General features: G+C 50.5%; 1 protein-coding gene across 1 annotated transcript in view; it reads right to left on the bottom strand.

The window, feature by feature from the left end:
* Window positions 1-3271: 3271 nt before the first annotated feature.
* CTDSP2 (CTD small phosphatase 2) overlaps window positions 3272-15978 on the bottom strand; it is a 24438-nt gene continuing 11731 nt past the window's right edge. Inside the window, exons 2-8 of the mRNA XM_066369338.1 lie at window positions 9918-10066; window positions 8540-8578; window positions 8001-8102; window positions 7025-7081; window positions 4538-4630; window positions 4214-4399; window positions 3272-4023 (exon numbers count right to left, since the gene is read on the bottom strand). Of these exons, the coding sequence (XP_066225435.1) occupies window positions 3898-4023; window positions 4214-4399; window positions 4538-4630; window positions 7025-7081; window positions 8001-8102; window positions 8540-8578; window positions 9918-10066 (752 nt within the window). The 3' untranslated portion in view covers window positions 3272-3897. The remainder of the gene's footprint in view (window positions 4024-4213; window positions 4400-4537; window positions 4631-7024; window positions 7082-8000; window positions 8103-8539; window positions 8579-9917; window positions 10067-15978) is intronic.

Below are 15978 nucleotides of genomic sequence, written 5' to 3'. Positions count from 1 at the left end.
GTGCAAAAGAATGAAGACTTCAAGTCCCTGGGGCTGCTGGTTCATCCTGATAATAGGACACTAAGCATATGCTTATCAAGCACCTGGATGGCAATGGAGTTGGTTCCGTTGGGGGCCCGGGGGAGCTAATGTAGCCCGACTTCTGTAACCATGAGTGAAAGTCCAGTGCTGAGTGCAGCTGGCCTCCAGGCCCCAGCATCCCAGCTCTCACATTAGAAGGGAATGCAAGGAGTGAAGGGTGTGCCCAGTAAGTGCCCAAATAAACAGGATCAGGAGGCAGTGCCCATTCCTGGGTGGGTTTTTTAAACCTCCTTTTATTAACTGTAATACAAATATTCCAAAAATATAAACAGACACTTAATGGCGTCCTACATTTCAAGTTTTTGAATATAACAAATTGATCAAACCATGAATCTGTAAGCAAGGTAGTCAGAATCCCACAGCCCAGTCACAGTGGGAAGCAGATCTCCTATCCTCCAAATGGCATCTTGAAGGGGGCAAGTGGTACTGACATGGAGCTTGTCAAACTTCGGGTGACTACAAGCAAAGATGCTATGGGGCCCGAAGGAGGGTCTGCGCCAGGAGCAGGCCCTACATGAAAGGAACGGGGTAGCAGGCCAGACCTTCCCTGCTTAAATGCAAATATTTGCTGTTAAAAAAAAAGGAGGGGGGGGGCACTAAACCATTTTACAAAGTGACCGAGGGACAAAGTGACCGAGGGACAAAGTGATAAAGTAACCAACTGAAGACTTAAAGGGGAAAACATGCTTACCTTCCTCAGACACTTGGCGTGGCTGGACATGGGATGCAGGACAGACTTACAAGGGGGCTGCCCTACTGAGTGAGGCCTCAGGAACGGTAGGGGTAGCAAAATACAATGGCATCCACTTCCCAGGGAATGGATGCCTCTAGATTCCCATACTTTTCAGCACAAAAAAACTTTTGGGCCACTGTTAACAGAGGTGAGTTTATATACTTACAAAATGGTCAAAATCTTTGGGAGGTAGGAGGGAACTAAACAGAAGGTCCCAGGTTAACTGAAGGCAAATTTACTCAATCTCTGTATATAGTAAGGGACCCATGGGCCTATAGAGTATCCCTCTACAATGTGCAGAGTGAAAACTCTTACCTGACCCTTCCCAAACTGGTCCTGTGTCCAAAACTTCCCCCTATAAGAGGGACACGAACATCAGGCTTTTGATTTAGAAGCCCAATCAGAGAGACACACTGTCCCTGAAGAGGCACATTAAAGAACTGAACCTGGCGGGGGGCGGATTCCTGGCATGGCTTGAATTGGTGCTGACCAGGCATGATGGCTGATTGCCTCCCAAAGACCAGCCTCAAACAGAAAAGGCTGGTGGGAAGCCCTAGACTAGATCCTGAGTGAACTGGCTCCCTCCCAATCTTTCCCTCCTTCAAAGTTGAGTCTGGCCTGATTCCTCTCAGGAGCCATCTTCACTGGCCCCGAATGACTGTGAAATGGGAAACCAGACAGAAATGAGCCTAGCTCTGGTCCACACGGATAGACTGTGTTTAGATCTGGCCTCGCTGCTTCTCTGGGGAAGTGGCAATGGCTCGTCTACTGAGGAACTTCAAGTGGCAGGGCAGAGTTCTGATGGGAATGAGGCCTAGAGAGCAGGGGCTTCATGCAGAAGTAGGGACACTCCCACCAAGCTATCCTGGGCTTGTCATGAGTCACACTTGCACAAGCCTGGTTCTTCCTTCACCTGGAGTAACATGGAGACCCAAAGGAGGGCAGCAAGGGTCCTAGGATCAGCATAGAGCCTCTTATTGCTTAGTCAGAAAGGCTTGGCTGGGCCCAGATAGCAACTGGGCTAAACTAACCCTAGGGTGGGCCTTGAGAGAGAGGCTACTTCTGCAATATTAGGATGGAAGCCTAGACCCGGACCTTAGAATCAGAAGCTCCATTTTCCTTCAGGAGCTAGCACCTTCCTGGCTAGCACCAGAGCCCTCTTCCCCTACCTGCAGGAGGACCCCCTGGGAACCAGCGAGTAATGCTTGGGGAAATGACCACGTGGCATTTGGGACTATGTTCCACTTCTGTGGTACCAAAGGGAAACACAAGGCCTTACAACCTTGGACAAGGTAGGGAGTTGGCAACATAATGCTAGAGAAAGACACTCATCAGCCAGCTATCAGTCAGAACACCAAGCTGCTGTCCCCCACCCGGCTTTCTCCAAACTGTCTAGTTCCTCAGGCTGCACCTAGTGTGCGTAAATTAAAAATGATAAGGGGATGAATCCCAGTCGGTGTGCTCACACCTGAAACAATGTACAAGTGCTTGTTAACACCCACCTCCAGGGAAAGTAGAAAGGGGTAGGGACTCCCTCCCGCTTTATGGGAGGGAAGAGGAGGGAACCTACCCAATCCTGGGGGAAGCCACAATTTAAGGCAGTGATACTGAAATAGGGCCCCATTTTGGGGGCCCCTTGTGCTCCCAATTACAGCAGCACATCCCCTTTTCCATCCTAGGGAAACTTCTATTTTTTTATTCTTTTTAAAACATTCACTGTTAAGAAACTTTGAAAGCAAGAGACCCGCAAAGGGCAGGTATGCTCAGGGCTCATACCTGTTACCAGAAACAGGAGCATGTGTGTTAGGCTGGTCAAGTAATGGTAAGAACACCCACCCCCCGAGCCCAGGAAAAGGAGGCGTGCCTCTGAGGCCCTGGAGAGAAAAAGCAACAGCCAGGAAGGATGAAGATGGACCAGAGAGCTTGGCACAGGACAGGCCCAGGTGAAGACACAATGGGAATGAACCGTGCCCAAGAAATAGGGAAGGCGGATAGGGAGTGCCCTTCCCAAACTTTGGAACAAAGTCCTCGCACCAGCACCAGCAGAGAATCCCTGAAGAGCAGACTTTAGGACAGTCCCAAGCTCAGCTGATCCACATACAAGCAAGGGGACACACATATTCATGCTTTTGGGGTTTTCCTCTTCCCTGCACTGCCAGTGCCATCCACATTTACCTTGAGCCTAGGACTGAAGCTTCATCAGAAATAAAACAGGCCCAACACTCTATGTTTAAAACAGTCAAAAGAACGGAAATCAGTTATCTGCCCTCTTCTACAGCAGGGAGAAGACTTCCCTCGAGACTACGGCTAGGCAGTAAGGGAGGCAAGCCTGGGGCCCACGCCTTGCAGAGACACAGAAAGGGCCCACGCCTTGCAGAGACACAGAAAGGGCCCACGCCAGGCACTCGGCTGGAGGCACGCGCAGCCTTGGGCTGCAGGACTAGATGGGACTACCAGTTCTAGAAACAAGCTTTTATCTTCCAGAATTGTCTATCTGCAGCAGCTGGCTGGAGAAAAGTTTCAGAAAGGAGTGTGCTTGAGGCACCCAAAGGCATCCAAAGGCCTCCTCTGATCCACCCTTTCTCCTTGGCACAAGCCTTACAACACCGAGGAAAGGCCGTGGGTTTGGCAATGAAGCACTGAAGAGTCTTCATCCCTATAGAGCTCCGAGGCTCTCAGGGTGACTGGAAAGGAGACGAACTAATTTGGGTAGAGTCTTGATTTTTCAGCTTCTTCCCCAACCTGAAACACATATCCTTGAACACAGTTCAAGGCAACACACACACATACACACATACACACACACACACACACACACACACACACTCTCTCTCTCTCTCTCTCTCTCTCTGTCTCTCTCTCATCTCAGAAACCCAACTCAGGGCGTAGGCAGCTTGGGGTATCATTGGTCTGACATCTGCCCTCAGCAGCTGATCTGTCCTAAGGTTCTTTCCCATCACTTCTATTTCCAAGGCCCATTTGGCGAGATGCTCCAGCTTCCACTCTGTCTGTCCAGCTGATTATAAAGGCACAGGGTAGGAGAGTCCACTACTGGGATGGCTGTTGCTTGGAAACAGAGAAGGCTAAGGGGCCCGCAACTGCCCAAGGCTGGTGTAGACATCCTCTGCTCCACTCAGCTCCTCAAAGACTGGGATCAGGTTCAGCAACTCGGTGTCTGCCATGTCATCAAACCAAGACTGCACGGGCACCTGGGGCAGCAAAAAGACAGCATAAATCTCCCAAATGCCAATTTTCCCCTCCCTGATGCTGGAGCCCCTGCAGGCTGGCAGGGTCCACCTGGAGTGGAGTGCTCTTCTGGTAAAGTCTGGGGGTCCCCCACCAACTTCCTCCTTCACCTAGTGCAGGCCCCTGCAGTGTGAGCATAACCGGGCCACTCACTGCATTCTCTGGATGGAAGATGTAAGAAGCAGGTGAGTTGTCCAGGATGAGGGTTTTCCTCAGGTCCCTTCCCAGGCGGCTGAGGTCCTTGACATAGCAGCCCTGGTGGAATACACAGGACTCCCGGAACAGGCGGGCCCGGAACACCCCACACCTGTCCAGCAGATCCGTCACAGGGTCAGCATACTGGGAGAAGAGAAGATGCTTTTGTTTGGATGTCATCCTTGTTCCCCAGAGTCAATCTGGGGACCAATGAGGGGATGCTGACCACCCGTAGCTGCCACACCGGCTCCCAGTTCTCTTCTCCCCTCCTGCCCCAGATACCTTGGCCAGGCTGGCAGTGAAGAGAACACATTCGAAGAGTTCACCCATCCGTCTCAGGAACTCATCCACATAAGGCCTCTTAAGCACATACACCTGAGGAAAAGCACAGAGGCTTCTTGGAGGCACCTCTGTGAGGGTGCAGCTTCAAAGCATCGGTCACTGTCACCATGTACACAAAAAGCAGCAAAAAGTTTCAGACCTTACTCTGTCCAAACTCCCACAGCTCAGCCTCTGGGACTGCTTGGCTGGAAGCCTTCTGCCCACAGACCAGCGCACTAGCATCGCCTCTCACCAAGCTTCTGCTGGCTCGGTGGTCTCAGCCTTGACCCAGCTCAGGAAGAAACACATGCACCTATGTCCTGGGAGCCAACTGCTTCCGGTGGCGAACTATCAGCTGCCTCCAGAAACAAGTAATCAAGAATAGGCCTCACAGACGGAAACAGCCTATCCTGGATTACTTGAATCCAGCCACAGCTTCTGTGGGAACTTCCTGTCCTTGGCTCTGGCAGGAAAGTCTGTCCAGGTCATCATCAGGCAAGGTCGCAGGTCCTCTCTGAAAGCTCATGCCCTCACACAGCTTCTCTGAAACACACCAGGGAGGAGTGACTTTCCCACTCAATGAGGGCAGACAGACTGCGGTATCTGGCTCTAGTGCCCCCATCCATTTGTGTTTGCTCCTGCCCAACACCCTGACACTTGTGCCTGCCTTTCATGAACCTGCACACTGTGGCCTAAAACATCCATCGGCTGCATGTCCTCATCAGTCTGCATGCTGTTGCTTCCTTGCCTTCAGCTGGTCCCCTCTCACCCCACCTACACAGGTACTACCAGAACCATTCCTTCCAAGCCCCTTTTACCTACGTTCCTTCTTCCTGGAGAGCATGTCCCTGGCATGACTCTCCCTCCTTAAGGTGGTCTGACTTGGCTACCACCTCCACCTTAGCTCTGTAGCAGAAATTCTCTGTTCCAGGTCACCACAACTGGCCCCACTGTTTACTATTTCTTCAACCCTCAGCAAGTTACTCTCTCTTCCTGGCTCTTCATCTAGCTCAGCATCCCATCACCACTCTGCTGAAAATCTGCCTTCTGCATGTAGCCACGCTCATCTGTGGTTAGTACATCTCTACAGCCTCAACTAGACTGTGCAGGGCTGCTGGGCAGAGGCCGGGTAGTTCAAGGGCTAAGTCTGGCTCTGAGCAGGGGCTGCCGCTGGGCTTGGCAGAGGTCCTCTGGGAGGGGGTGGTGCTGGTGAAGAAAACCTCTGATGGATACAGGAGAGCAACTACAACCCACAAAGCCCCATCCCTCTGTAGTAACTCTACTATTGAACCAGACCATGCAGGCAAATAACAGGGCCACCAGGGCATTGTTCCTGATGGTCCCTGATTCTCAGGCTCGCAGTCAGGCCTTCTGGGCAAGCATTTTCAGTACATGGTCTTCCACTATCAATACCTCATGATCCTTAACCCTGGGCCAAGCAGCTCATGCAGGCCAGAGTCCAATCTTATTTACTCTGACAGACGTGTACTGAGCACTCACTGGGGAAGAATCCATTGTAGGAGCCTGAGGGGAGTTGGAGAAAGCTTCACAGAGGAGATGCCTGGCTGGGAAGGAAGGAATTCCCTAGCTAGGTGAGAGGGTGGGCATGGGGAAGAGAGAAAACAGCTAGTACTGGCTTCCTTGCCCAGAACAGGCAGAAGACCAACTACTCAGGGTTAGAGAAAATGTAATAAATTATACAATGGTGCTGGTCACACTGGGAGAAGAGGTGGTGATCAATAAATTATAGCTATCACTATGGTTAAATAACAATTTCAAACAGCTTGGCTGTAGAGAAAATAGGTGAGAGCTAGTGGGGGATGAGGGGCTGAAAAATTTTTTTTAATGAGAGACAGACAGGAAAGGAGAGAGATGAGAAGCATCTACTCATAGTTGTGGAACCTTAGTTGTTCATTGATTGCTTCTCATATGTGCCTTGACCAGGGGACTCCAGCCAAGCCAGTGACCCTTTGCTCAAGCCAGTGACCTTGGGGTTTCGAATCTAGGTCTTCCGTGTCCTAGGCTGATGCTCTATCCACTGCACCACCGCCTGATCAGGCTGAATTATTATTATTTTTTTTTTTTAAAGATGAGACAGCCTTGAGTGTGAAGGGGTATGAAAGGTACCAATAAGCCTGACCTGTGGTGGCGCAGTGGATAAAGCGTCAACCTGGTAACGCTGAGGTTGCCGGTTCAAAACCCTGGCTTGCCTGGTCAAGGCACATATGGGAGTTGAAGCTTCCTGCTCCTCCCCCCTTCTCTCTCTCTCTCTCCCTCTCCCTCTCCCCCCTCTCTATAATGAATAAATAAAATCTTAAAAAAAAGAAGGTACCAAAAAAAGGGGAGAGAACAAAGTTATAGAAAGGGATCAATTGATGGAATACAAGTCCTGAGAAGCATGGAGAACCCTGAACTTGTGGGCTGGGTGTGGCCTGGCCGGCAGCTTACCTGGTGCGTGGTCCCATCAATCTCTACAGGCACTATGAAGTCAGCATTGTTGATTGGCTGGAAAGAAGAAAAGTTAATGATGTCAGTGTGTAGCAAGGAGATGAGAAGCCTCTGCCACAGCCACTGCACTGTCACCTGGGAGGGGTGGGGAGAAATAGATTTTTTTAAGTGATTGAGAGAGACGGAGAGAGGGAGGGAAGGAGAGAGGGAGGGAAGGAGGGAGGGAGGGAGGGGGGGAGATAGGGACAGATATGCTGGGAGATGAGAAGCATCAATTCATTGCGGCATCTTAGTTGTTCATGGATTACTTTATCATATGTGTGTTGACCTGGGGCTTCCGGCACAGTGAGTGACCCCTTGTTCAAGCTAGCGACCTTGGACTCAAGCCGGATGAGCCTGTGCTCAAGCCGGTGACCTCGGGGTTTCGAACCTGGGTCCTCTGTGTCCCAGTCCGACGTTCTATCCACTGCGCCACCGCCTGGTCAGGCAGGAGGGAAAGATTTTAAGAAACTCCAGAAAGCTCCCCTGCCAGCCCACTCCCCTGCCTATCTCACCCAGCACAGGATGCAGTGTCTCCTCTGGCATTCCTACTTACCTACCCCCCAGCCAAACTCTGCCTGAGTTGAGCGTTTCAGGGCCTTCTGGAGTTAACAGATTTCATGATAAAACAAAGCAGGGCAAGGTCCAAGGCTGATTCAACCCCCCTTTTAGGCCTGCCCCACATACAACCCTGGCGGCATTCTGTGCTGTGTGCCTAGGGGCAGTCGTGGCCTGTTGGCAGTGACTGGAGGGAATAGGGGTTCCTACTCAACACTGTTTGGTGAAGTCTCCAGATATCTGTGATGCCAGTGTGGCCAAAATGTTAGAGGCCCAGCTGTCCCATCCTAATCACTCTTCTATCAACTTTAGGCAACCATAGCCAGGTTCACGAGAGAGCCCAAGATGGGTGTAGGAAGGATTCCAGATGTCAAATTACCTTAAAAGAGCTATGCACAAGGGTTTCATCCAGGTCAATGACCACGCAGATTCTTCCTTGATCTTCTTCTGTCACCTCTGGGAGCAGACAGGTCCCTGGGATCTAAAACCAGAGCCAGGCTGCTGAGATGTGCCACCAAGAAAGCCCAGTTGTTCCCCTCAGCAGAACTCTGGGAAGAGCTGGGTTCAGTGAGGAGACGAAAGACCCATAACTTCAATCCAGGAGAGGTGCCACTTGTAGGCCAAGAGGTAGAGAAAGACGAGAAAAAGTTGGCTCCTTGGCTTCAGCCTCCCACTGGACTAATGAAGTACCTGGACATTGGTGCTATAGGCCAGGGCTGGTGTGGGGTGGACACCAGCTATCCCCCAGAAATCTACTGCCCTATCCATAATGAGCCCTCAGCAAATATGTGGAACAAGTGGTTTCCTAGGATGAGGAGAGGGACAGCTGGACACAGAAGAACAAGGGCACTACCCCACAGGGTCGGCAGAGATCCTGAGGTTGTGGGCTTTAGAACACACCAGGTCGGATTCACATACCTGATAGAACTGGTACTGGAGACACTGGAGCAGATCAGACTGTGGGAAAAAAGGAGGCGGTCAAATGCCAACCTATAAGCGCCTTCCCCAACCCACTTACAGCCCACTGCTGGTCTCAGGCCTGGAGTCAGCTCCCTGAGACCTCAGCCCCCTGGAAGTACTGACAAAGGACAAAATTGACTTGTTTAAAGAGCTGGGCCGGAAAGGCCGGGACATCCTTTCCACATGAGGCTTGATGAAGGTGAAGACAGAGTCCCTGCCCTTAGCTGCCACTGCCTCTCAACTGGACAAAGTGAGGAACACAGGACTCAAGTGACTGATGCAAGGACAGAGTCAGAACCAAAATCAGAATCTCTCACTATGGTGGTTTAGCCTCTTGCTTAGTCCTGGAACCCAGGCTTCTCTCTGAGACCATGTAGTGTGTTCTTAATGGAAACATTGAAGAAAAATTTAAATCCTAGCACTTAGAAACACTTAATTTGGCATATTAGTGTATTTCCTTCAAATGTGTTTCAGCAGTCTCTTTCCCCCATAATATATAACTTTGCATTCTACTTATCCACTTAATGTTGCAACTCAACAGTTTTCCACATTATGAACTCTTTGTAAAAATCAACTGCTTAATAATACCGTGAATAATGAAGTGTGATCTTTCATTGAAGTGCATGTCATTAGCCTGGTTTTGAGAGACAGGAGGGACAACTAGGTCCTGGTGTTTCGAGAAGTACCAATGTCAATGGGGGCAGAAGAAGTTTTGGTCAAAGCTATCCCTACCCTTGAAATGCCAGACATATTTACTGGTCATTGTGACAAATGAAGATACCCATACATTCCAAATGTCTCTCACAGGTACAGGTGACAGTGCTGGAAGGGGTTATAAAGAATGTAGAAGAAAAATTTCAATTCCTTGGTTCCCTGAAAGTCAAGTAACTTGGAAGGTAGCTTTGCATAGTAAAAAAACAAACAGAGGACTTATAGCCATAACTAGGAGTTGGAACCCCAACACTACCATTTATTAACCATTAGCTCTTTAGGGGCTACAGAAAACCTCTGGGTCTAAGTTTCCATATCTGTAAGTGGGAATCCTGTGGATCTCATTGCAGGGCTCCTATATGGATCACATGAGACAAGTATGTGCAAAGCACCTTGCACAGTACCTGGAGCCTGGAAGGATCTGGACTGCAGGGGCCCTCAAAAATGACAGGGACACTGGGTGAGCCGTACCACAAATGGGAAGCAACAGAAAGATGAAAAACTATGGGGCCCAGAGGAAAGGTCTCTTCTGAGCCAGAGATTTTCATGACGTCAGGCAGGGCTGCTGTATGGACCTCTACTAGCAGCCCTCCTTCCTGGCATCACACCACCCAGACCCAGCCACCTTAGCAATGGTATTGGCTTCTTCCTTGTATGTGGAGAGCTCCGTGGAGGGGCTTGACTGGCCAACATGCTGGGCGCGAAAACAGCAGAAAAGGGCCTTGAAGATGTTACGTCCACGTGGCTTTTTGGGAGAGGACTTGGAGACCAGGCCTAGAACAGAAGGAATAACAGCAAAGCATTAACTATAGAGCATCTCTATCTACAAGTACCTCCCCCCAACCCTGGTGCTAGATCCACTCTCTAGTTTGTAAGTTCCACCAGGGTACACATGTGCTTAGCCAAGGACCAATATAGTCAACACTGAATGTACATTTACACCAACATCTTTTCTCTAGAACAAAATAGGGTAGGACCCTGGCCAATTGGCTCAGCGGTAGAGCATTGGCCTGGCGTATGGAAGTCCTGGGTTCAATTCCCGGTCAGGGCACACAGGAGAAATGCCCATCTGCTTCTCTACCCTTCCCCCTCTCCCTTCTCTCTGTCTCTCTCTTCCCCTCCTGCAGCCAAGGCTCCATTGGAGCAAAGTTGGCCCGGGCGCTGAGGATGGCTCCATGGCCTCCACCTCAGGTGCTAGAATGGCTCAGGTTGCATATGAGCAAAGGCCCAGATGGGCAGAGCATTGCCCCCTAGTGAGCATGCCGGGTGGATCCCGGTAGGGCGACGTGGGAGTCTGTCTCTCTGCCTCCCTGCTTCTCACTTCAGAAAAATACAAAAGGCACAGGAACCTCCACTTTCTGGTTTGGGAAGTGAGCTGCAGAAAATGTGCTCTTTGTTTTAGAGGGGAACACTTAAAGATGATACCAGGCATAGAAAGCAGCTGCCATCCTGTTTTTTTTTTTTTTTTTGTACTTTTCTGAAGCTGGAAACGGGGAGACAGACAGACTCCCGCATGCGCCCGACCGGGATCCACCCGGCACGCCCACCAGGGAGCGATACTCTGCCCATCTGGGGCGTCGCTCTGTCGCGACCAGAGCCACCGTAGCGCCTGAGGCAGAGGCCAAGGAGCCATCCCCAGCGCCCGGGTCATCTTTGCTCCAATGGAGCCTCGGCTGCGGGAGGGGAAGAGAGAGACAGAGAGGAAGGAGAGGGGGAGGGGTGGAGAAGCAGATGGGCGCTTCTCCTGTGTGCCCTGGCCGGGAATCGAATCCGGGACTTCTGAATGCCAGGCCGACGCTCTACCACTGAGCCAACCGGCCAGGGCCTGCCATCCTGTTCTAATAGCAGCACACTGAGGGTACTCTCAAAATTAATTCACAAAGACTCAAATCTTCCCTAACACCCATTCCCACAAGACTACCCATTCTAGATAAGAGCGTAACCTAAGCCCCTTCCCTTCAAGTTAGTGGTGTGGTAGTTCTGTTCAGGGTCAGAGGTAGCAGAATCAAGGCCAGACTAGATAAAGCCAACTAAAGAACAGAAGGCTGCAGCCCAAGGAAGATAATACTTTTTTCATAACCTTGTCTCCTCCCACACTCCAGTCACTTTTCTTAATACTCCCCTCCCCTAATCTTAAATCAGAGGCAACTTAACCCCTTGAGACACACATATCCAGTGTAGGATTCTGGCCTGATGTCCCTGCTTCTGGACGGGGCTTAGTCCTGCTTTGGTAATTAGGGCTTTGGAAATACAAAGCCCCTCCCCCTTTTTTTTTGAGAGAGAGGAGCAGGGAGAAAGGGACAGGAACACTGGGCTGCTCCTGTATGTGCCCTGACCGGAGAATCAAACCAGCAACCTCCATGCTCCAGGATGAGGCTCCAAACAACAGAGCTATCCAGCCAGGGCAATATAAAACCATTTTATAATAGAGGCTTGGAAAGGCAGCCCATTCAGGCCAAGATGACACAAAAAGCTATGGGCAAAGGATGAGCCAGAAATTACTTCAAAACGTAACATCTTTTTCAAATTCCTTTTGGTTTTCAGATGAACTATTCCTGCAATTGTGAGCAAGAATTGGAAGACACTATGGATACTGTGGCCAGGAGGTGGCGCAACACGACCACTGCCAGGATGGTCCTCAGCCACAGGTCTCCTCTCCCCAGGCCTGTGTGGGAGATGGGACTAAGGATTAAAACTAATTCATTCCACTTTAGAGCACAGGGTAAACTACTGTGCAGGAAAATAGATGCTGGAAATGCCAGTGTCTTTTTGGAGGAAAAAAGGCAAATGGATGTGGCACTTAAGACAACTTTCCCCGTGTTGTTCTTTGTAAGGGAGGGGGAAAGCAATGTGATGGAGGGGGACACCCAGAAGCTCCTCCCCCACAAGTCCTCACAGCATGCACCGCATCACCAAGATGGACTTAGCAGATGTGGTGATGGAAGAGCTCCTTTAACACCCAGTTATTGGGCTGCCTGCCCTGGAGAGAGGAGAAAACCAAACTCTGCTGTTCTCCAGGACCAAGGGTAAGGAAATGGCCACTGAAGAGTAAATGAGTCAAGTGGCAGTGGGGGAGGGCCCCGCGACCACCAAATGAGCCCTGACCCAAAAGAAAGGTGGAAGGATTCCTGCAGGTCTAGGGAGGGCGCCTCTGGTTGGTCAGTGGGTCCCTCAAAGCTCGAGCTCTCTCTCCCCCCTCCTTTGGTTAGGCCAGATACCTTGAAACTGGAATGACCATTGAAAACCTTTTAGAAGATGATCAGGCCTCTCCGGCAATTACCCTAAAAACTTGGTGGAAGAAAGTATATTGAGGACCTCCCCTCATGGCCCATGTATCAAGGAGACAAACTTCAGAGCAGATCCCAGTACTTAAAGACAGCAAGATGAAAGGTTTCTTCAATTTTACCTATTTATAATCTATGCAGAAACCAGAGGGAAAAGACAGCTTCTCCATCTGTTTGTATGACCCACATTCAATTCCAAGTCCAGGGACTCAGCAGACACTGACACAAAGCTCCAAGACCAAAACTGAACGATTGCTTTTACTTTGGTTTATGGTTTCTACATGCAGAACCACAAACACAGGCTTAACCTGGGCACTGAGGCTTCCTTAAAAGGCCACATAGCCCAAGCCTTTCATGAAGAGAGGACATCAAGAACTCACTCAGTATCTCAGTGACAGATGCTGTGAAGGCTGAGTAATGTTGAGAGGCAAGGAGGTGAAAGGGGCAGCTGGCTGGGGCCACAGAGAGGCCGCGCTGGTGTCCAATGCAGAAGGCCCAACAGGCAGGAGTGCTTCAGTCTTAGGGAGCTTGGTGGGCTGCCGCTGGGGGTCATTCAGTTTGGTTTGGGCTCTGTAGGGGGTGATGGTCTTCTCAAAAAGACAATGAGGCTAGGCAGACCCTGGGCCTCAGAGCCCACAAATGTCTTGACCTCAGGGGTAGGCATTCAGAGCAGAGCACAGAGCTATTGTGCTGGGGGAGAGTACCCAGGATCCATAGCAGCAAGCTAATACCTCAGATTCACTTACCCTTCCCTCTGCTGGGGCCCCACTTCCTTCAGTCCTCTTCTTCCAGGCAGGCTGTCTGTTCTCCCTACCTTTACACACACTGCCATTAAGAATCCATCAGGGGCCCTGGCCGGTTGGCTTAGTGGTAGAGCGTTGGCCTGGCGTGCGGGAGTCCCGGGTTCGATTCCTGGCCAGGGCACACAGGAGAAGCGCCCATCTGCTTCTTCACCCCTCCCCCTCTCCGTCTCTCTCTTCCCCTCCTGCAGCCAAGGCTCCATTGGAGCAAAGTTTGCCCAGGTGCTGAGGATGGCTGTGGCCTCTGCCTCAGGCGCTAGAATGGCTCTGATTGAGGCAGAGCATCGCCCCCTGGTGGGCGTGCCGGATGGATCCCGGTCGGGCGCATGCGGGAGTCTGACTGCCTCCCTGTTTCCAACTTTGGAAATACAAAAAAAAAAAAAAAAAAAGAATCCATCAGGTTTCTTCAGCCTTCCCCCAACATGGCTGTCTCCTGATTGGGCCTACAATGGCTGAGGCCTCCAGCTCTCTGTATAGTGGGTGCTCAATAACTTTAACTGGCTGAGCGAATGATTCCAGGGGTCTCCACAACCTGTCACTTCTATAGAGCCAGGACCTGTGGAAGTCTGCAATGGTTTGCAATAGCTAAGAAGAGTTCGATGCAGAAAAGGTGCCAGTTTGTGAGAAAAGGTGGGCTCTGAAAGAGCTGAGCACCTGGGGCAAGCTGCCTAGTCTTTCTGGGCCTCGGTCATGTTTACTTAGCACCGATGATATGCCAGGCCTGCATTAAAGACACTTGACATCATTACCTTTTTTAATTCTAACTAAAAACCCATCTGTAGGCCCCAAACCCCATTTTCCAGAAGGGAAACTGAAGCACAGGGAGGAGAAGTGAACTGCTCAAGGTTACACAGGTAGTGAGGACAGCAGAAACGGGATTCAAACCTAGGTCTCCTTGAATCTAGGGCCCCCCACAGCTCAGGGGAACCTTGGATGTTTACGCCTGCAACAACTGGGAGGTTGAGGGGCACCCCAAGGTCTCTTAGAATGTTTGCTCAGTTCCTCTCTCAGCTGGGCTAGTAAAGGGTCAGTCTTCTTTGCTGCCCTTGGGCAGGCCATGAAAGGTGCAAGGAGTAAAACAGTACAAGGCTCTGGGATTACATTCTGGGGCTCGCCTCACCCACACACCAGCCTTGCATCTACTCTGCCTGGTGGTTACCTCTGTCACATCAAGAAGACAAGGGGGAACAGAGAGGGGGAGAAGCTGGAGCCAGGAGTTTTGGTCCAAGACCCGCTTTGTTCAGTAGGTTTCAGAGTGAAGGGGAACACACACCAGAGTGGGATCTGAAACTTCTGTCAAAGAGCCTTTGAGTCACCATTCAGCACTGTTTCCCGGACAGCCAGGTGCAGGCCATCTCCCTGTCCCTCTGCAAATGATGGGGAGGGGCACAAGATTTACACACCCATGAGGATTTCCTGTACACGACTTCCCTGAGGAAAGACAGGATTCTAATGGGTGCCATGGAGTCCCAAATCAGCTGTTCTGTCCTTCTTGCTACCTGCTTTGTGGACACCAGCCCTCCTCTTCCGCCCAGGTGCCGATGTGCAACTGCTCTCGCGACTCTGAACATCTGACATCTGGCTTAGGGCTGGATGCTGGAGAGGATGAGCACAGAGCTAATGAGGGCAGCTCTGGCTTAGGAAGAATCTGTGCAGGTGACCGAGAAGAGGGAAGCCAGGCCACCCCTCCAGCTCACTACTGCAAGGCTTCCTACTGAGGCAGGGTATGGAAAGAAGGGGGACCTGAAAGGTGTTCCCCAGTCTGAGGGTCACCGGTTTGGGGTCTGGTCTCTGCCAGTGTCTGACTCAGCCACACAGCCTCTTTAAATCATAGCTTCCTCATCCATTCGTTGGGATAACAGCAAGACCTCACGCCTGACTGAAATGATAAAACCTACTATCAGCCCAGTAATGCACTGTGCAAGCTAAAGCTAATCATTGTGCTCATTTTAATTATCTATGGGGAGATGGCCACTACCTGGCAACACTGTGGACCTCATTCCAGGAGGATTATGAGCCCTCCTTCCATCACGTGTGGTTGAAGCACAAGGAAGAAGATGAAAGGTGACAGAAGAACTCTGATCATGAGCAGGTTTTAAAAAGTAAAAAAAAAAAAATCCTATACTCTCTCCCAAATACACTACAAGTTTCTTTCCAGCTTCCAAATCCTGGGCTGGAATTCTGCAAATAACAGGAAAACAGGTGAGAGGCTATTTACTTGAAATAAACAATGTCTTGCCTGACCAGGCAGTGGCGCAGTGGATAGAGCGCCGAACTGGGATGCGGAGGACCCATGTTCAAGACCCGAAGTCGCCAGCTTGAGCGCGGGCTCATCTCGTTTGAGCAAAGCTCACCAGCTTGGATCCAAGGTCGCTGGCTGGAGCAAGGGGTTACTCGGTCTGCTGAAGGCCCACGGTCAAGGCACATATGAAAAAGTAATCAATGAACAACTAAAGTGCCACAATGAAAAATTGATGATTGATGCTTCTCATCTCTCTCCGTTCCTGTCTGTCTTTCCCTGTCTATCCCTCTCTGACTCTCTGTAAAAAAAAAATAATAATAATAATAAAATAAATAAATAAACAATGCCCTCTCCCCTTAT

This window comes from Saccopteryx leptura, chromosome 2 (assembly GCF_036850995.1).
Source record: "Saccopteryx leptura isolate mSacLep1 chromosome 2, mSacLep1_pri_phased_curated, whole genome shotgun sequence".
NCBI lineage: Eukaryota > Metazoa > Chordata > Mammalia > Chiroptera > Emballonuridae > Saccopteryx > Saccopteryx leptura.
This window is presented reverse-complemented; position numbering and strand designations above follow the sequence as displayed.